This window comes from Zerene cesonia, chromosome 27, assembly GCF_012273895.1.
Source record: "Zerene cesonia ecotype Mississippi chromosome 27, Zerene_cesonia_1.1, whole genome shotgun sequence".
Lineage (NCBI taxonomy): Eukaryota > Metazoa > Arthropoda > Insecta > Lepidoptera > Pieridae > Zerene > Zerene cesonia.
This window is the reverse complement of record NC_052128.1, coordinates 4872484-4896062: the sequence shown is the minus strand read 5'-3', so window position 1 is coordinate 4896062 and position 23579 is coordinate 4872484. Positions and strand designations below refer to the sequence as shown.

The 23579-nt window shown below is 31.4% G+C and overlaps 1 protein-coding gene across 1 annotated transcript; it reads right to left on the bottom strand.

Moving 5' to 3' along the window:
* Positions 1-1890: 1890 nt before the first annotated feature.
* Positions 1891-22398, bottom strand: LOC119837426 (FMRFamide-related peptides-like). Its single transcript, XM_038363001.1, has 3 exons — positions 22337-22398; positions 3309-3447; positions 1891-2858 (listed from the first exon to the last, which is right to left on the bottom strand). The coding sequence occupies exons 2-3, from the start codon at positions 3437-3439 to the stop codon at positions 2438-2440; spliced, it is 552 nt and encodes a 183-aa protein (XP_038218929.1). The 5' UTR covers positions 3440-3447; positions 22337-22398; the 3' UTR covers positions 1891-2437.
* Between the last annotated feature and the right edge of the window lie 1181 nt (positions 22399-23579).

Sequence of the window (23579 nt, the reverse complement as noted above, 5' to 3'; positions counted from 1 at the left end):
ATATAATATAATAGTATCTTTTCTCATTGTCTTATATATAATAAAATGTTAAATAAAATAAAATATATAAATACTAATGAACATAACGCATAACGAAGCTTTAGGTGGCGTAACAAAGTGCAGTAACGTGAGACTTATAAAACAAAATCACCAATTAAATTCTCCAAGATAGCTTCTCTACGCGATGATACAAGTTAATTGTTGTCACGCGACGCTTAACTGTATTTATGGGTTTTATGGCGACTTTTATTTGTTTTTTTTTCATAATAATCTGCGACATAATTACCGGTGATGACAATTTAGGACATCATTATTGTTGTAATTATCTTATGGATTAAAATAGCCATTAGTAGTATTTCGCCGTAGAAACTTATGGTAAAGCGCTCAGAATTGTAGTTGATTGAAAAAATATTTGTGTTTAACCTATACGAATATTAGAAAGAGTTAGTTTGTGAATTTGCGGGGTTGTTAGGTATCTGGATCTAATGAACAGATTAAAAATTCCCTTACCAGGAGAAAACCACGTTATCTGTGGGTGTCATAGACTATATTTTAATAAGGTTTTATCGACCGCCCTGGTGTAACCGAAGCGAGCGGCTCGTGGAAAAAATTTGAAAAAAATATAGTTTCAAAAAACTTAAAAACTCGGTCCATGACAGAATCAACTAAATTGTCTCTTGAGCTCATACACAGAGAATACGTAAGGAAATTTTTGTATCTATCCAATATTTGATGATAAGTGTACCTACATGGTTTGAATTAAATTTGTCCGTTAAAAGTCGGTCATATACAAACGGTAAAAAAAGACGTTAAAGCTAATAAAATAGTGTTAAAAAGACTCGATTTATCATAGGAAATATGATTCCTTCCTCAATACAATCCAATATATTAAATAGTAATTATAATAGAAGTGCATATGCCCCACTCCCCTACGAGGCCACGGGGCAATTATGATGTACTTTTAAGTTTAGTCGTTCATAATAACAATTGAATTGTGAAATAAAATAAAGATCTTTGAAATGTATAAAAATGAAAACATACAAAAACTTTGATTGTGAATGTTTTAAGTGAAGTCCCGTGTCCCCTAGTGGGGTATGGGGCAGATGATGTACATCCGTTTCACTGATCGATTTTTTTTAGGGACAAGTAGGTGATCAGCCTTCTGTGTCCTGACAGACCGAGACATTTTTTTTTTTTTTGTGCGTCCCCACCGGGAATTGAACCCAGGACCCCTCGGTTCTACGCTCACGCGTTAACCACTGTACCAAGGAGGCGGTCAATGTTTTGGTTCCTACATTTTCCTGGTCTTAATTTTTAGTGACAAATTAAATTTTATACGGTTTATGTTTTTTAAGCTTGAAATAGGAGTGTTACAGGAAATATTCTAATTGCATTAGACTCTTTTAAGTACATACGGAGTTTCTAATTTAAAAATATAATATACATGATATGATTAAAATTCGCTATTGAAATAATTTATTCATTTACTTTCATTCAATTACCAATGGAGATAGTGTTATAAAATAAAAAGAGCAGAAGGCTTCTATTTATAGAATGCTATGAATTAATTTAAATTTAATTTTTATTTTGAACAATATATGGTTCTAAAGAGATTATAGTTATTATTATTTTGCTTTTTACGTATTTTATGTTATAGTGTATCTGTAGTATTAACTGAATAATAAAAAAAAAATGGTTTCACGCGAAAGTAAGGAAGGTTTCCGTTCTAGAAAAAATTTATTAATACGAAAGTAAAAATGTTTTTTTTTTAAATAAGCACAGCGAATGATCATGTCAAAACAAATCCTATTTTGCAAGGGCAGAAATATATTTCTTGTGAAATAAAACCAATGCATACACTTTTATATAATTCACCATTTATTTCCGTTGCAACAATTGTTTAAATACACCTAAATTGACATTTATCATAAAATACTTTAGTTTTATAAAAGTTAATTTACATGCAAGTATCCGAATCGAATAAACCCAGCCTTAAGAATCGGACACTCACACACCAAATGAAAATGATTAACAATATATACAAAGGGATACATTTATATTAATAAAATTGGAATATACAACGATCTTTGTTGGAACCAATATGATTGAAAATGAATGATTCATGGTTAAAAAAACGGAGGAGTAAGCGCTTTATGCTTCAAAATCGTTTAACTATGAGCAACTATACTATACATAACTATATGGTTTACTTTAATGAAAGATCCAATAATTAAGTTAATGCACCGTGGGTACGCGTAGCCTTTATCATAATTGATTCAAACATTACTCTCGTGAGTTCAGTTTAAAATTTCAAGTATCTGAAAGTATTTTAATCATTAAAGTCAGTTATCTAGTCGGCGATCGCAAAATATTTGGCACCGTCCGTCTTGATGTGGATATTTGGCACTGCCTGTAGAAAAATGGAAGGGTTATACAGTTACGCCTCACAATTATGACATGCGTCGACTGATCTCTTCTCCATTTCTTCTTCAACGTCTGCCACTTCTTCGCTGTCTCTGCCCAGTCTTATGAAGTGGTCTCGAGCTCGATTCTTCCTTTGCGGATAGCCACTCACAAATAATTCTGAACTCTGTTCATAGCCAGGTTTGTCCTCTTCAGTAGATCTTCCAAGTCTTATGAATTTAGGATCGCGTCCAAGTCTGATGAAGTTAGATGACCTTTTGACCGGTTCGTAGTCGTCTTCGTAGCTTCTGAGGAGGGTTATGAGGTCGTCCGTGGTGAAGGTGAGAGGTTGTGATCTTCCGAAGCGGAGGAAACTGTTGCCTCGTCGTGATGGACGCTGAAGGCTTTCTCGAATGTCTGCTGCGGATGGTTCGGGTGGGTAGGACCGGCCAAATCTGTGTAAAGAGTTGGACAAATGTTAAAGTATTGTAGAAGTATTTGTCTTTTTGAATAAGGGTTATAATAAGACCAGCGTTAATTTAACAATGCCCAAATTATTTTACGTATCTTATAGGGCTATAATAAATTGTTGATAAATTTCTATTAACATTGTATTTACTACAAGTAACAGTAATTACACTTATCGTTCTTTATTGTAAGTTAAAATCTTACATTTATCGGTGCTGCATATATATACTTGATTATGTATTATAAAACTGCTCTGCATAAAATTAGGGAAATCATTTTGCTCTATATCAGTAGGGATACCTTTTCTTTATATCCATTCAAAGATTACTAAGATAAAAACCTCAGAAATCATACTGATAGCAAGCAGAGCCTCCGTCTTTTCATAATAATAATCAACATTAAACACACTGGGTTACCATACTTAAAGCCACACTCACCGAATCATACTCCGATCAATAGCACTTCTACGCCTTGCTTCCAGGTCAGGTGATCGTCTGACAGGATTAGCCACAACTCCTGCCATCAGGCACAGCAGCACACCCGCCGCTATATGCTTCATGCTCTTCATTCTGCTATCTGTAAGGGAAGTTTTCATAGTAATGAGTTATGGAGCATAGGATCCTAAAGGAATGCTACAGAGACACGAGTGATTTTTTCAACCATCTGCGTGAACTGATTTTGCTGTTTAATTTTTTTATTTAAGCTGATACATATATATATGATTTTATTTAAGTTTGGTTGGTTTAGTTCTGACAATTGAAAGGCGATTAATGTTTTTTGTTCAAAATTATTATTTCTGTAAGTTATTTTCCATTTACATTACTTGGTAGTAAGGAAATTGCATCATACATAAACGTTAAAATAGAGTGGGTGTTGCCTTTGGCTATGGGTGAAAATCAGGCTTGAATTAATAATTGAGGGAAACAAAGGCCACCTATGGATACAGAAAGTTTCTCTGTCTACTTTAAAAAGCCATTTGTTAATAGAAAAATATATGAATAATATGAACGAATAATCAAATAAAAATGATCTTTAAAAATGCAGCAATACAACATGTATCTTATTTCAATATACTTGTAAATTGTGCCAACCTTGTGACACAAATCTTTGAACAATAACCAAATTCTAGAAATATCCCATACTAATATATCAATATGTCGGCCAAGACGCGTGAGCCCGCCCTGGGGAGTTATGATGCAAGGTTATTACCAAGTAATTGCTCTCTAATAGATACGTAACCAAGATTTTCTGACAGTAATAGCAAAACAACGATTCCGAGAGAAAAATGGTCTAGGGCTCTCGAAAAGGTCGAGTCAATGCTCTCTTAAATAGGCGATATATTTGGATAAGTCATGCTCCTGTTATCTTTCTTGTTAAATATGTCATTAATTATCGCTATTTTCAATGAAACTAGCCAGAATTATGGGATATCTGTCATACACCAATGCATGTTCCAGCTCCTTTTATTTTCAAATAAATAATATATTACCACATAAAAATAGTGTATTTTTTTAATTACTCAACCGATTTTGAAGAATCTCGGTTATAAAAACCTTAATCGTTTTTGAGAAAATGTCAAATTTCTAGCATGACAAATTAATTTAGCGATAAGTCACAAAATTCTAATGAATTCTATAAAAACAAACCCGTATCAGAACACATAATTTTCAAAGTCAGTAAAAACTCGATAAAACAACAACATTGTCATTCCAAAGTGTATAACTCCATGCAACCACTATCGATCGTTAAATAAATTCCCAACTACGGGATATTTCCGCGTATCGCGAAGTTAAAGTTACGAATAACGTGACCCTAGGTCAAGGTTGATATCGCAGACTCCTAGGCACCGAGAGGACAAATCACCGCTGAGCTATAAAAATAACGATTGTCATACGTTTTTCGATAAATAGACTAGCCGCTCCTCCCTAATTCTGGCTTCGCTTGGGGTTACCCGGGAAACAGGCAAGTATCAAAGGCTAAGGCAAAGGTATCAAATAGGTAAGAGCTTTGAGCTTTAGAAAATTCGTTTATAGTATAACTAGAGACAGTGTAAACTAAAGATTAGATTTAATAAATGAAAGTAGATAAGCTTGTTTATTTGTTCGTACGCGATAATCTTAGCAACCATTGGACGGTTGGGACAAATTGTTCATTGGATGGATATATTACATACAACGTAGATGTTATATACCACGGACAAACTCAGGGCGGACAACTAGTACGATATAATATTTATGTAAACCTATCTCTGAGCAAATAATGTCAAAATTACTTAACGAATATTAATAGAAGCAGAAATGAATTAAGATGACCCATTAATTATACGTGAAAGAAATGATATTTAAAATCATTAAGAACGAATATAAATAGTTTATTCAACGCCTACGCATATTCCCTAGCCCGCTGTAATTGTTTTATGAACATTTGAAGCGTGGCTTACCTAACGAGACCATTAAAGACGGCAAATTTGAAACACATCGGAATTCGAGTTAGTTAACACGCGTTTTTTATAAAAGTATACACAAGGACGCCCTCGTTTTATTTTATGTCGTTTTAAAGAGTGCATTAGCAAGATTTATTGTGTGCACTTTTACACTTACTTTACGAGTGAGAGCTAGTAGACGACACCGGCAATATTTCAAAAACAATTTTCATCCATTTTGTTACTCTTTGGAACCTCTGTAGACTGTGTTATAAGAAGTTGTAGACAACTTTTATATTAAATTAGAATATAACTGTTCTAGGATATTCTGAATGTATATATCCTTCCTTTCTTATCTTCTAAATATTATGTTAAATCCATTAACGGGAAAAGATAACAAACGGACAAGGCTGCTTTTGTATTAAATAAGTTACTAGCATAGCTGGCCACGCGTTGCTGTGGCTGAGTAATAATTAAAAATATTAAGATTATAAATTATTAGGATAATTAATCGAAATAAAAACTATACTATATCTTAAGTTGGACCAAATTACACATAAAATGCCAATATTTCATCAAAATTGGTTGAGTTGGTTTCATTAAGAACACGATTATATATTAAGATGCTAACTACGTAAAGTAAAATAAAATAATGTATTGTACTATAATTCTCTATGTAGATTCTAAATAGTATTGATATTTCACTTCGTTCCGTTATTTAATAAAATAAATATATTATGTTACTCTTTAAGGATGCATAATAACTGATTTATGAAGACTGTTTCTAATAACGTTATGTCCGCTTTGAGTTTTATTGGTTAAACAACACAATGAATCTTTGTTTTCTCGATACTACATTGTATTAAAAATTAAACTGCTATAATAGATCGTTTGTTTGAATGTGCTAAGCTCAGAGCAACTGGATGTTTAATTGGAATAAAATTACCGTAAAAACATACAAGTTGTGAATAATATGTTTAATAATATGTTCATATTAACTGTTAATTTACATAAATATCAGACATTTTAAAGTTGATATACATAACAATATGTATTCGAATCCTTTTCTGTATTTTTCCGCAGAATAAAAATATGGAATCATTTAAAAGGCTCGTTTTATTTAGCAATTATATCTTTATATTTCTTAGATTAAGAGGCACCTGATATATTACCTGATGCCCTCATCTCATCATGCCCTGTATCCTCTTCACCTTTTCCTGTCCTTTTTTCGCATCGCTAATCCTTTCTTAATCTCTTATTAAAAGCGGGAAACGCATTATCAAAAGCATTACCTTTACAAATGTTCATTATAGGTGGCACTTACCATCAGGCAGTCCGATTATTTGCCTACTCGAAATAAAAGCTAGACTGTACTAAATATTAGAGCCAAGTCTAAATACTTGCGATCAATGATAAGTACGAATGCGTACATAAAATGTTTTTGTGACCAATTGTATCACAAGAGGTCCATAAAACATTAATCCGTGTACATACTAGCACGTTTATAGCAGATGATATGGCGGATTCGAAATGGCTACTTGATGGACAAATCATTGTTTGTTTATGACATAAAACGAAGCGAATACGCTTTAAGATGATCGAAAATCGTATTGAAGGGAATTTTTACGCAGTTTTAACGTTCCATCCAGTGGATGCGTGTTAAGGTCTAAAGGTCAAGTGTAAAACGTTTTTACGTAAATTTTTGCGGTATTGATATTAATATTTTTATCATAGTTTTATTTATTAAGTCACATCAACAATGTGCACATAAAAGGTATGGTGATTAATTGAAATGATGATACAATGATTTACTTACTCTTTAGGTATACTAGCTCTCCGCTCCCGGCTCTGCCCGAAAACTTTCTTTTTCTCTCTCTCTCTGTTATCTCCGTAACAAATTCCAATAAAATCGGTTCAACGGTTTTTTAGTTATAAATTGTGAAAACGGAAATAAGTACAGGTATCCACAAAACTTACTGTTTGCTGTATCATTAGAATCACATTTCAGAAATTGATAACAAGAAGATTCTATATTCTTTATATTCACAAGAAAAGGTTATCGTTTTTCTTAATTATAACTTCGTAATTTTGTGGTACGAATATAATTACAAATTCAAATGTAATATCTAGTTATATGTGATCTTAATACACACATGTAGGTACAGTATAAAGGTGACAAGAGGGTAGTTTTGTCTCAATATTGCGTCACAGTCACTCTCTAAATAGTACTTGGCTCAAAAATATAAGCAATACTTAAATAAAGCAAAAGGTGACTGACTGACTGATCTATCAACGTACACGCCAAACTACTGGACTGATCGAGATGATAGTTGACACGTAGGTAGACAATATGGCTTTAAATATTGATAAATTTCATTGAGGAAGGGGAGAAAATAGAGGATGAAAGTTTTTACCATGAAAATTCATTTTTACGTGGGCAATAGCTAGTCTATTATATTTCGAAATTAAAAACTTTATAACGGATTTTAAACGCGATTTATTCAACATATTATTAACGCGAAGTTTCGAACACTTTACAGATAATAATTTTAAAGTAATATAATGAATGAATCGCGTTTAAAATCCGTTGAAAAGTTTTTAATTTCTAAATATATTATACTCGCGTAAAATCAAACACAAGAAAATACTAGTCTATTATAATTAGAAAAACATTAATATATGTTTATTTATGTATAAGCATATGCTTCTATTTATTAAATATATTTGTCTACGACATTTCTCTAGACCTATTACATGTTCATTAAAAAGTGTAGGTTGGCCTGTTTAACCTGAGTACACGATCAAAGGGTTATGTGCATTTCCCGTTTACATGTGGAACGGTAAATTAATTTTCATACAGTCTGTGTGGCATTTGGCTACTAAATAACATATCGATTTATATAAAACAGATGTATGTTATTTATAACTTATTGTTTATCGATTTTAATAATCTCCCGCCTCGAAATGAGAAACAATTCATCACTTTAAGTATAATATTTATAACTAATAGTCATTTAAGCATAAAAGATTCGGTTTTAGTATGTTTGTCACTGAAACTTCTGAACCATATTTTGAAAACACTCTTTGAGTCTTTATTCCCGGCGATCTTTATTTTATATTGATTTAGCTCGGACTTATCACATTAAGTTTTAGTTACTTATAATCACATGTAAAGCCCCTTATATCGGCGTAAACATAACAAATTCATGATTTTTAAAAGCATTTTCTTGTTGTCATAAAATTTGTCGTTAAATCGTCGTATACTTTCCGTTAAATATCCGTTTGTCAATAAAGTTTTATAAAGACGTGGTAAATTAAAGAATGTGCTTAGCACAATTTGAATCAATACAAATAAATTGAATTGTCGGTTTGTTGTTACAACAGTTATTTATTAATGTTAATATCTATCATATTATCTATTCTAATATTATGAAGCTTGTTGTAAATACTATAGAGTTTGTTTGTTTGAACGCGCTTATATCAGGTACTGCTAGCCCGATTTAAAAAAATATTTCAGTGTTAGATAGCCCATTTATTGATAATGGCTATAATATATGTACCACGGGTGAAGCCAGGGCGGACCGCTAGTGTATTATATATGACTTGATGTTTAGTTTGCCATAGTGCCTAACCCGATTTATATTTCACTAACATAAAGCTGACGATACATTATATTTTTTACTTTATTCTCAATAATATGTATAACGTTACGTAGGCACTTCTTATGAAAATATTCATGGGCAGCGGTGATCGCTTACTGACGGTAAAACCGATATCTCGTTTCGCGCTATGACTATAGTATCTTGTTGTCTATGCTATAACATAAAAAAGCAGTTCACCAAACCCCTTTTCGACGAAGTAGGATAAAAATTCATCTTACTCCCCAAGAAAACATTAAATTTAAGTTTCTCGTAAACATTAATACAAGGAACACTGAAATTAAAAAAATCTCTCCAACGTGTAATATTAAAATCCAGTGGGCGAATAGCTAGAGTACTTGTTGAATTTCCCATTGTTTTCTTTAACATTTAAAATTATTTATGAACCAGAATAAAGTTTTAAGCCGAGACACACTATAAGAAATAATTATGTGGTTGTTAAAAATGTGTTCTATGTACCCGAGTATGTGTGTGTTTTTTTAAAGGTGGAATTATGAATAATTTTTAAGCATATCTTACTTAATACTAGCTTTTGCCCGCGGCTTCGCACGCGTTAAATTCGTAGTAGTCTAATAGATGTTATTGGCTTTTTTTGTTTTTTTTTTTTGGAAATTTTGGAATTGGAAAGGGATTATGAAAGGATTGACGAGAGTAATAAAGGAAAGGACTGGGAAGGGTAAGGAAAAGAATAAGACTAGGTACCGGACAGACCACTATCACCTGAACGATGTTACTTCCTTCCAAATTTTTGTATAGGTAATGTTAAATGCTTACTCATTTCATTTTTACACTTGCGTTTTAAGCGATTGTGAGTAGTTTGCATGTGTTATTAGGAATTCAATTATTTATGAAATGTGTCATAACACTGAGATTTTTTATAAAGAATATGAATTTATGATGTGTTGCCATATTGCTGGCAACACACTGTCCTGTAATTTGTCCGAGAATTATTGTTAGCAATGAATGAACTAGCAACACTAAGTACTTACTTGGGGAGAGGCCAAAGTATCTGTTAACGTCGCTTTTAACTTTGTAAGAGCATCATTATTTATGTTTGGATTTAATTTAACATTATATGGCGTTTTAAACAATGATGAATAGGTTTTATAATTTAACAATATTTGAAGACGTACTGTATTTTATTATCGAATTTATTTTTTTGTATTTTAGTGACAATTCCATATTCAACGTTCAGTACTAGATTGAGGATAAAAGTTGCATTTCATTCATCAATGTAATTATTCAATTCATTCATTCATGTGATACGTTTGCATAAGGCATCCACTGATGTCAGTGTTATTACGCTGATTAGCAGGCCTGATTAAGGCACATATATATTTTAACTACCCAATAAGTGACCTTTATTGTAATACTAGCTATCCGCCCGCGGCTATGCCCGCGTAGTCGCAGGAAACTTAGACCCGGGGTTTTTCTCGCATGTTCCCGTTCCCGTGGGATTTCCGGGATAAAAAATATCCTATGTCCGTCTCCTGGGTCCAAGCTACCTCTGCACAAATTTTCAGCCAAATTGGTTAATCCGTTCTTCAGTTATAAATAGTGTAACTAACACCTCTTTCTTTTATATATATGGATTTCTCTTTGTGTATATGTCATAATAAACGTATTTTCTTTCTTTCTTACATTTTGTTCCGCGTGAAAAAGATATATAGGTACAGCATACTGCGAGAGTGAGAGAGAGCGATATATTTTTCGGCGTTTCTTTCTTATCACGTTTTTATGTGTTATGATGAAATCTAAAAAATGCTGCAAGTATTATTTCTTTTATATTTATAAAGAAAATGTCTTCGATGGATAAAGAGGTACTTCATTGATAAAGTGAGCAAATATTTTGCAAACATACACCCATTAGCAATTAATTTTTTCTAAAAAATGTCGACCTTTGCTGTGGTATTTTTACCTAATTGCATAAACTATAAATAAATTGATATCAGATAAAGCTTTTTCAAGCAAATTCAGTATTTTCATAGAAATTTATGCCATATATTCAATTATTGAATTTATGACGAAAATCCTTATTTAACACGCTGTATCGCTATTATTTTTATACACTGTATAATTGAATTTAAATAAAAAACAACAACTAGGAGCTTCCTATGACTTTGTCTGCATTGTCTAAAAATCAATGTTTTTTTCTTATGGTTCAAACACTTCAATACAAATTTGTTAAACTTCCGTAATATTTTAGGAGACTGAGAAAGGACTTTTTCAAAATTTGGTTTTATAGGGTTTAAAAGTTGAAAAGAAATTTAAAAGATTCCTTTATTTTAAATAAAGTGATTTAGTCAAACTCAAACAAATATTCATTCACACGTCAAAACTTACCGCCGGTTCGGAAAGTAGTATCTACAAAGAGTCGGAAAGAAATCTTGTTATTTCTCTTTTGAAGTCATATAAATTTTACAACATTATCCTCTAAAAATAATAGGTAATTATGTCAGAGAATGCTTGTTGTTCCTTAATGAAAGATTTCCATAGATCTTACATTCATACATTACTAAACACTCGTCCCGGCTCCGCCTGGATATCAAGACAGCTGTTTTCTCCTGGGAGCATTTAATCGGGATCAAAAGTATCCAATCACCTAAATCAGCTCATACCCTGTCTTTATACTAAATTTCATCCGTCCGTTCAGAAGTTTCATTGTGATTGATAGACAAACATCCAAACAAACAAACTTTCACATTTATAATAAACGTAAAAGCTCTCTCAACTACTATATTTTTGACATAACCTTTGATTAGACCACTAAACTCTTCTTAAGAAGTATATTGTAAGGGTATATCTCTATAGACGTATCCATAAATTTTTACCTTAGCTGGAAAAAAGTGATCACAAAATATCATAAATAAGTATATGAGCTAGTATAATATAATATAATAGCTGTTTCATTTCCCGTTAATAAAACATACAATAGCATCAAGTCTTTAAGATATATCATACACCGAGACACCATCCGACTCACAATACTGCATTGTCACTTCTTCCTTTACAATAGAAATATCAATTATTTCATTTAATCCGAGCTTAAACGTCACGTTTTATGTGTTATATTGCATTGTGTATTTATATAAAATTGCTTATGTAATACGAGTGAACTTGGTTAAGGATTTATAAATCTATCTAGTCAGTGAAAGTTGTGGGAAATGTGGTATGAATGGAGAAGCTTCTTGCCAGTAAGTAAGTGAATCTATACTAATATTATAACGCTGAAGTTTGTTTGTGTGAACGCACTAATCTCAGACACTACTTGTCCGATTTGAAAAATTCTTTCAGTGTTAGATAGGCCATTTATTAAGCTAGGCTATAGGCTATATACGCACCGTTAGTAATTAAAAGTATTTAACAATTTATGACTTTTTATCTTGTAAATACAGTGTTCTGATAATAGCTAGATGCATTTTCACCTTAACGAGCAGTAGTTATGCGAATAATATGCAATTCATGGAAAATCTGTTTCTTTATCCAATCTCGAATCCGCTACTGTTTTTACATTTCTTTTTTTCTAAGTATTAAATCCAAGGCTCGAACCACTGAGCCACCACTGCTTTTAAAAGGCTATTATTTAATCAAATTTAATGTTAAAAAGTATTATTATAGGCAAAAACAAATTCCATCAATTATTATAATACTCTAAAAGCAATAACATGTAGAAGAAATATGCGAAATTTGGGATCTGTCGGATCATTGAAGACGGGTTAGACACGATGTCATCGTATTGAATTTTTAATATATTACCTTTAATCGGTTTTAAATATAAAAAGGAAACCATTAAGATGTTCTTTTAGCTGAAAAAATGTTTAGACGTTATTACTTGAAATTATTGAATGAGCAAACGATAATATATCTTTTGCATATCTGTTTAAGGATGAAAATTAAATGTATTAATTGTGTGGCTTTGAAAATCCGGTTGAAACATTGATCAGAGATTCTGGCTGTTATAACTGAAGCGATAGTTTTTCCTCTAAAAATTTAAAATTATGATGCACATTCCATACTCTAGTTTTTCGTGGTTCATACATTAATGTTATTCAAGTTATAACAAAAAGTGAATTTTATTACACTTTGAGTCTAGTCTAGTCGTTCGTCCCGGCTGCGTCCGGGTTGATCCGAGATTGAGACTAAATAAATTATAGACAATGCCACTAACAGATAATGTGGCTTTCTTAGTTAATAAGCAATAATCTTTAAATTAATTTAAGTAGATTCAGAACTTTCTCCCTAAAACTGGAACTTGAGTAAATATTCAGTATTTTAATTATGTAGGCCATCGAATCATTTAATTTGTTTTATGTAATGTTTTTCATTAAATTCGCTTAATGTTAGGTTTTCCCTTTCTTTTCAGCACTGTTATGTCTTCCTTCTCTTTGACTGTATTTTAAATTTATAGGTTATATACCTACATATTATTGTTGAAATTAAAAACACTTGTTTCATACCTAAAAATGGTCTGGTTAATTTTATAAATAATTTGTTATTTTAAGCCGTAATACATATTTTTAGACAAAGTTTTTAAACAACACCTGAGTGTGTAAATTTATGAAATGATATTAAGAATAATGAGTGTTCAACCAACCCTCTTCATGCTAAAAAATGTATTGAAAGTTAACTGTAAACGACATCAATAAAGGGTTAACCCATAGGGATGTATTTTGTTAATTTGTTTACGAAACCTCCTTTGGTGTTAGTTACGAATTATTGGTTAGAAACAATCTGTTTATTGATAAGTAAATAAGATTCTATTTCCAGGAGCCCAAGCCTGCTATTAATAAAATTATACACTATTTCAAGTCAAATGGCAGTCCAATACAGTCCAATTATCATTGTAACAAAAGGCGTAGTACTTATTCTACAAAAACTAAATCGCAACCACTATAGTATTGTAGATGAATAATCGTATAGATGTCTAGATGAGACAATCATTTCATCATTTCATTGTTTAAATGCGATAGTGTGTTTGTTTGTCTTCCTTTCACTTCGTCGGAGCAGTATTTATGATATTATTTTTGTATCTGGAAATAGTAAGAAGGCTAAAGAGTGAAACAGGATATTTAATACCGCAGTTAAACATCCACTTCCATGAGAATTTACTTTGGCTATACAGATGAAGTCACCTACAGAAAGCTAGCAATAAAGTATCAATTAAGATTACCTAAATCTTTTAATTATTTTAATAAAAAACTTTGTGATAGCTTTATTTTGTTTTCGAATTTAAAACTTCGAAAGTATACATATATTTCAGTGCCTTTGTTTTAATTCTGATACTCATAAACAAATAAATCATCATATTTAAAAGTATTAGCAACTCTATTTGTTTCTAGCTTTCTTGAATTTCACTTATATAAGAAGAATGAGAAGATTTTAATGGTTTTTGACTAGTTGGGTTCGTTTATAAATGAATTAAGAAAAAAATTTAAAAGTACCTATGCAGTATACGTTTGGATCTGGGTAGGATATGGGATCATTGTAAGAATTATTGTTTCAATTAAAGTAAGAACCTTTAGTAACTTCGTTTTCTGATTCTGCTTCAAAAGATTTCATTAAGTATACGGATTAATGTTGCATAATAAGTATTGGGTACTATACACAATAAATAATAGAGATATATAAAAGAGATAAAACTCCATGTCTATAAACTGAGTACGAAAACATATAGTGACAACGCACTTAGACGCCTGACGGGTTTGAGTGGAAAAATAGATATTAATGCTTCCACATAAAAGCTCTCTTTCCTTGTTTTATTTTTCCTTTATTCAATGTCATTTTGGTATAAAAGTTATCACTTTATTCGGTTGAACATTTAAATAAATTCCGACAGATTGTAATAAATCCAAGTAATACACATACACGAAGGTTTGTATCAATGTGTGATGTTTGTTACTCTTTCAACCAAAAACCCCTGTTGGGATCTATGTGAAATTTATATCTATATTGTATTATCAAAAATTGTGGAAGATATTTTGGAAACAGTAGAAAATAATTAATCGCTATACATTTGTGAGAAAATGGTAGTAAAGTAGGAAAAAGGTAAAAGAGACAGCACATATGACTGCGTACCTCCTTAATACTCAAGTTACTCAAGAGTTATTTTTGACCGTGATTTTCCCAGTGGTAGAGTGGTTCATTTTTTTCTAGATTTTAACTTTTAAGAAACATTTTGTCTCTTTCACACACAGCTATTCTTTTTAAAGACTCCACGATTGCAGCGTGATTTATATATTTGTTACTTTTTTAAATCTCTCTCCAATTTAATTAAACGAATTATAAAATTATAACAGAAACATCTTAACAATGTAAAGGAGTTTATGAATTCCAGATTTGATGAGTATTTTAATTGAAATTAAGCGCCATTGTCACACATTTAAAGACGCCCTCGATTATTTAACTATCTTTTAATTAACCAGTTGTCAGCAAAATGAAAACAATGAATTATTTTAATTTGGAAATCCAATGTGTATGATATGTTAGGTAATATAAAATTAGAGCCAAGAATTATTTTATCAGCTGGTAATGTTACTACATTCAAATGTTATTTTCTTATGTTAATTTTTACTCCAATGTTTAAATCAGTTTTCATGATCTCATTGTTAAGTACGGTTCGATATAATTTTATGCCTTGCGGCCGACCCTGGCTTCATCCGTGGTGCTTTTTTTCTCTTAATAAGAACCTATCTTGTGACTTAAACAACGTTCATTAATAGCCGAATTGGTCGAGCCGGTCTCGAGTTTTTCGCTAAGAAATACATTTCGCGATTAATATTTAGTTGTGTAGATTGAGTTAATATTACAATTTATTTTAGAGGAGAGATCTAATTACTTTCTCGGAAACAAAACTCGATTTTGAAATATAATTTAGTATTCTATATCAAGAAGTGTTCTTACGAAGTAAGCAATATGTAATAGTTTTCAGAATTGAAACGTATAACAAACTGAACTTTAAAACACTTAGCATAAGACTAAAACAGAAAACAAAAGAATACAACTTATAAATACAACCGGCGAATTTATATTTTCAAACATAACAATTTATTTGTTTCAACATCACGGAAGGTAGACAAAGATAATTTACATTTAGTATAGAAACATAACATCTTGTGCAGTTTTCTGTACAAAAAGAAAGTTTTATACCACAACAAAGGTTTTATATAAAAAAGTGAAGTCCCGTGTCCCCTAGTGGGGTATGGGGCAGATGATATACATCTGTTTCACTGATCGATTTTCTTTATGGACAAGTAGGTGATCAGCCTTCTGTGTCCTGCAAGACCGAGACATTTTTTTTTGTGCGTCCCCACTGGGAATCGAACCCAGGACCCCTCGGTTCTAAGCTCACGCGTTAACCACTGTACCAAGGAGGCGGTCAAAAAAGGTTTTGTATAAGGAGGTCTAATACTTCGAAATCACTATACTGAAATATATACAATTATATTAAAAGAGGGCACTATACTGAAGTAAATAGAAGATGTTGGATACGATACGCGGTTCACCCTTTATATACTTGTATAGTAGTTTTATTGTGGTAGTCGAGTACGCTTCGTCAAGAATTGGGCCAGCTCGCACCGGGGAAGCACCACACCCCCACAGAAGACCGGCGGAAGTAGCATACTGCTGTGTTTCGTTCGGTGAGTGGGGGAGCCGGAGGCCCATATCCTTTTTCTTACCCTTCCCAGTCCTTTCCTTTGTTATTCTCGTCAGTCTTTTCTTAATCCTTTTCGGCAATCCATTTGTAGAGCCGTAAGGTCTGAAAACCACCTTACGCCTCCCCAAATTCATGTGTGGTGTCAGCGTTTACAGACGACCCACCATTTCTATTTCATATTATACATTGAAATAATACAAACGATTATCCTCAAAGCGGAAATGAGGAATCAAATTAAAAGGTTTACAAATAAATGGATTTAAATTAATTTAAAGGTCAAAGAATCGTATACTTATTGCTTTTCATAAGTTTATATTTTCCTTTGATACGGTTTGTGAAACATGTAAGGGTATTTTGTAGCGCAGAAAATAAAATCGTGATTTTCTTTATGTAAAATAAAAATGAACATTTAAAACGCTACATACAACATGTAGAGTTTAAATTTAACAGACGAATCTTTATTTTTATTAATTTAGTTTTTGGCTTCTATTTTATAATTATTATAAGCATATACGGCTTTATTTCTATATAAGTCCATTAGTCTTTGAAGAGATCGCGATTGTACATATTATCTTCTAATCTATGTTCTTTGTGTATTTATTTATCTTCTGTGTGTGCAATAAATATGAATTAATGAATAAATATTTACATTTTGTATACGACAGGTCTTTCGTTACAATCTTACAGAAGAAATAAAAGTTTTCGATATGATATAGAAATTTACTATGTAATGGAGTGAACCACTTAGCCGATTTTGGGGATTCTACCAAGAAAGTGATTACATACACATTATTTTCTTTGAATAAACATAAATATATTCTATCCAAATCCTCAAATTAATCTTCGAGGTGGAACTGTTCTATTTAATTAAAAGGTTATGTTTGTTTGCCGATTTAAATAATGTTAAATACAAAACAATAATGTTAAAAGAAATCATTAAATTTTTATTTTTTTATCATTGAAATGCTTTATAAATGCGAAATTTTGAGGTTTGGCAAAAAACGCGGTAAAATTTCTGAAAAGAAATCATGTTTCGATATTTAAGGCTTTTTAACTATAATGAATTATTTTAAAATGCGGTTTATTTACAATATTACTCATTCAATTGCTTCGACATTTAGCGTGATTATGATTTTTATACAAATTAAATAGTGTTTTTTGTAATTGCAAATTTAATATCAAAATACGTAAAAATTGAATAATATTTCACACAAGAGAAGCTCAAATGGATATTCTCTATTAGGAGTATAATCATATCAAATACAACGCAATCACCAAACATTCTGAATAAATAATAAAAATTTACCAAGTGCAAGTTGAACTCAAATACAATTCGTTTGAAAAAATTGGTCACCGATCCATTTTATGACCATGCCAACCCTTGCTTTACCTCGATTAATTATTGTTTGATGTTACAGTGGCGACAGAAATAGATAATCTATATAATTTTCAACGATCACGATTCATGATATAGCTTTGTGATAAACGGACGGACAGACATAAACACAGACAGACAGACGAACAGCGAAGTCTCAGTATAAGGATACCAGTGACTGTTTACTTAGATCTTTAAAATTAGACATCGATTTCGTTGGTTTTTTTTATAGATAGAGTGATCTAAGGGAAACCTTTATCTAATATAATAACATTTATTAAACTACTCCGAATTTATCGCGTATGAATTCACTTACAATTCACTATAGCCCTTGCACTATATCACCTGTATTCTCTAGGTTACAACCAAATAAAGTCCACAGGTCGTTTAGGATACCTAGTTCTAAGATAATTAATCGTTCAATGAGATTCAGTATACACTAGCCATGTTTATTCACCCTACACCAAGTTTAAAGAACCTGTTTACTATGCTAACTCGAGAGAACCCAACATGCTAGTCAAAGGTGATCTGAGTTTTATTTGAATCACCTAATTACAATTAAATCAATACTTATTTTTACATTGATTCTAGAAACTTCGGAAAAGTATGTTTTTAAATCGGAATGAAGTTGTATTAATTACATTACATTTATTTGATTTTGATTAATGCACTGGTGTCTCAGTGGTTAGGACCTCGGACTTGAAAATGACTTGTGACATCTGCCAACCCGCACTTGGCCGGCGTGGTGGATTATGGCCTGAAACCTCATAAGAGGCCTGTGTCCCAACAGTGGAAACATGTATGGGCTGATAATGATGTTTTTGATTATTGTATAAATGATTTAGGGATTTTAAGTCGTTTGCCCGTCTATCAGAGTCGCTAGAAAAATTTCGTAAGGAAATTCCTCTAGGAATGAGATGTTTTACCGCGGAAATGGTAGCCTATGTCACTCCCTGACTTCCTAACTATCTCTAAACACAAAAATTCGTATGACAAAGTTCCTGTGTTGCGGCGTGAAGGAAAAATAAATAAACAAACAATTAAACAATCACAAAGAACGCATGTTGTAGTTGTAGTAGGAAAAGTAGGTACATATTAACATACCTACATAATAAATCCCTGTAATTCGATATCTTTATGGGTTCATTGACTGATAAGCGATAATACATAATTCAATTATGAAATACCTTGATATTTGTTAAATAATTGACTATGACTAATGATTTATGTAAGGTTAAATTATTAAGTTATAATCAAGTTATATGAATTATGTAAATTGTATCTTATTTGATAGATGACTAAAGTTATGTGACTGTATACACATTTAACATCCATCTTTTAGGCTATACACAAAATCATACAAAAAATATTATTATGAAGAAGATGTAAATAAATGCACTATGTATTTTTTTTTTTTAATTTTTACTCTGTGTGAATTCTGTTTCGGTTGTAAATGTTGAAACTGTATTATGACGATTCTTAATAAGAAGTCTAATTGAATAAATAATTATTTGAAATTCAGATTTTAATCTCAGTCATACATATTGATCACGAATCTTCGTTTTGTAATCTACATTGATTTTTACATTTGCTTTTATGTCAATTGACGAAATTTTTTTTATCTATATATATAAAATTCTCGTGTCACAGTTTTCGTTGCCATACTCCTCCGAAACGGCTTGACCGATTCCTCTGAAATTTGGTAAGCATATTGGGTAGGTCTGAGAATCGGCCAACATCTATTTTTTATCCCGATATTCCTACGGGATACGGACTTACGCGGGTGAAACCGCGGGGCGCAGCTAGTCATTATATAAAGTCACGAAAAGTTTGCAAAGAAAACTGGCCTGGTATAATTTTCGCAATATTCTCACGGTTAAGATAATAATAGACCAAATCATCAGAAAATACTTAAGTTATTTTGTCAAAGTATATTCTTTAAACCGACGTTCCCATAAACGAATGTATTTTTTGTTTTGTAACTCGATAACTGACTTTTTGACCGATTGAAGTGATTTTTTATGTGTTTGATTGGCAATTGACGGCATTTGGTTCCATTTTAGAATCTAGAATGCTACTCTCCGTCGTGGGTGACGTAGTATGTAAAAAAATATTATTTAGTATTCGGTAGCAATTATTATCAGTAAAAAATGTGGTGTGACTGTCGCAATGATATAAAATATAATACTTTATAAACGTTAATGTTCTAATATATTATTGCAATTAAAATAATCTGTTGAAATTGAATAAGCTGAATGTATACTTCTTTTTTTTTTCAATATCAATTATTAAAAAGAATATCAATAAAATGGTTTAAAAAAATTGTAAAAACTACCTTGGAGATATTTTTTGTTGTTCATAACTAGTTTAGTTTATCAGAAGTAGATGTAGTGATACGCCCCAGCTTCGCCCGTGGTTCATATGGTGTAAACATGTAGCACTCACGGATGACGTACATATCCATCGGAGAAAGAAACTTTTGAAATCGGTTCAGTAGTTGCTGAGATTAGCGCGTTCAAACAACTAAACTAACTCTTCACTTTTATATAACTATTTTAGAAATATTTGGATGTCAGTAATAAATTGAATTATGCGAGGGTAGAGATAAAAATATTCGTCCATTGAAGTTTTGGACTAGTTCCCAATTTGATTGCTGCGATAAAATATATTTATGAATGAACTGACGGAAACATACTTCGCAATCAATATATATAATCTGATAGTATTGAGAATATGTCTGATAATTTCTTAAAGTTTTTAAACAATTTTTTAAACATATTTGTTTTCGTATAATTTTTTGCAATTTATGTAGTAGCTGCGCCCCGTGATATTGAGAACATGTTTGATAATTTCTTAAAGTTGATCAATTTTTTAAACATACTTTTTTTTTGTAGCTGCGCCCCGTGGTTTCACCCGCGTAAGTCTGTATCCAGTGGGAATATTGGGATAAAAAGTAGCCTATGTGTTATTTCAGTTCGAAATGTCATTGCAATTAGTTCAGTAGTATTGCGTGAAAGAGTAACAAACATACACACATCCTCACAAACTTTCCCATTTATAATATTAGTAGGAAGAAGGATAAGGATGAAATAGTTAGAACACGATAGGGAGAAGCCTCTGGTTCCTGAGACATTTAAATTCAAGAGCCTATGGATTCATAACATTACACCTGTATGTTATTACGTCAATAAAGATTTTTCTTTATTGTCTTAACTATTTAATAGTTCCCGAGATTAGCGCATTGTAACAAACAAACTATTCAGATTATATTAGTACAGATGTCCTAAACAGAATGACAACAATTGACCTATGGTATATGTATTAATAAAAATAGTTATCTAGATCTCAGAATTTGACGAGAAACGCTGAAGATGACATGACGTGCAACAACACTTATTATTCTAGTAACAATGTTCAGATTTATAGCTAACTAGCTATTCGCCCGCGACTTCGCCCACTTAGTCACAGGTAAAGAAAGAGTAATAAAAGTGTCCTATGTCCTGTCCCAGGTCTAAAGTTATATCTATCAAATTCCATTCAAATATCTTCCTGTTCGGGTGTGAAGAAGAGACGGACAGACAGATAGAGTTACTTCGCATATACAATATCAATAGAGATCTTTGATTAATTAAACATTATTAGTAACCTCTACAACTATGCTTTCACTATAGGTTCTGTTCTTAGTATGTTGATCTGATAAAACTATTTTCTTCCCATTAAAAAAAATACATAAAAAATATGTATACTTAAAGGGCTTTATTAGATTGTTTAGATTCAGTATTTCAAAAACGAAATAATGAGTTTGTAATAAGTTTGCTAATTTTATTATAATTCAAATGATATAAGCAAATAATCATTTTAACATCATTATAAATATATTATTAAAATTGTGTAACAATTAATGTATTATGTAATTACTTTTGTTATCCGTCCTTGATACGTTATAGATTTAAATGTTTATTATTTACTTTTGGTGCGAACTAAGGTCTTATAAGTCGTGGTCATAACATTTTTTTAATAGAAGATAGCGTAGCAATAACAATCGTTTTTACAAGATATTATAATGGAACCTTGGGTTATTGGATGAAAGGGTTTGACCCGAAAGCGTTATCTTAGCTCAAAAATAATACGGAAGATATCGACTCTCACGCATTATTTTATGATAAATTGAATTTTTATATCAAGACAAAAACATAAGATATATAAAAATGTGCATAATAAAAATATAACTCCGTTTAAATATGTAAAGGCATTACAGTTACCTTATCAAAGAAATATAAATGTTTATATAGTCATACATCAACACAATAATATAAAATGATATATTTAAATATATAAAAAACTTTATGACTCACCGTACACACTACACTCGCGTAACTTTGAACGCGCGTAGCACGTCTACGGCGTAGCGGGACAGCTACGGTTTTGCTTTACGATAAGCTCTCCCGTAGCTTATATGTGCGGCGATGGTGACGTCACAAAGTGAGATGAGAGCATGGTACGTGGGTTTGTGGTCACAATTTATGGTGTTACTGTATCCTTTTTCTTAACCTGTGTAATTATTTACTAGACACAGTATTTAAATCAGGTTATCTGATAGTCTTTTGAAGGTTATCCTTTATTGTGATCATATTACGAAAATTTTAAAGAAATGCTCTGAAGATTTTTTCATAAAATAGATGTATATGTGTGTAATTTTATTGATTAACATAAATGAATGAATAGAGAGATAGTAGATAAAGCTAGTACTACACACACATGTGATAAAGATAAATTTTCAGGGTACAAAATTTCATCCCCTATTTTATCCCCTTGAGGGTACTTATAATAGAAATCCTTTCCTAGCAAATGCCTACATCATAGTGCATATTTGCATGCAAAATTTCATCCCAATCGGTCCAGTAGCTTGGGCTGTGTCAGTCAATCAGTCAGTCACTTTTGCATTGACGATATCAACCTTTGCATTAATTAATTATTATGTTAAGATAATTCAATTATATAAAGCAATAATAAATTATATTGATCTATTTACTGTAACCATTAAATACGCCAACGTTAAATGTAATATAGAAAATGTTAAAATAATGCATTTTATGCTATTAAAAGCAAAAAAAAAATGTATCGAAGAAAGTTTTTTTATAAAAGTCAAGTATATTCACATATATACATACACACACTAGATGTTCGCTCGGTTTCACTCGCAACAGCACATTATCCCATAGAAAAGTATTCAAATAAAACATTATATAAAAATGTTATCATGCTTTCTTAAAGATAGTACCTTTGCTTCAAAATATATTACAAAATTATACAGCAAGGTACAGAGCAAAAGCGAAATTAAAAACAGTACAAATGAAAGGTTTTCGACGTTGAACATTTTAGCTACTAATTTTGGCTTAATAGTGTCTTATCTGTATTACTAAACGTGACTTCATTTACTTTGTTGGAGATAAAATCTTACGTATATATTGCTATAAACTCTTTTATCGTTGCGTGAAAGTCTCATTAAAATAATTTCAATCGTTTTAACTGTTGTCCAGAACGTATGGACCCAATGAGTTCCCAATAAAAACAATAAAACAAGTTTAAAAAGAAGAG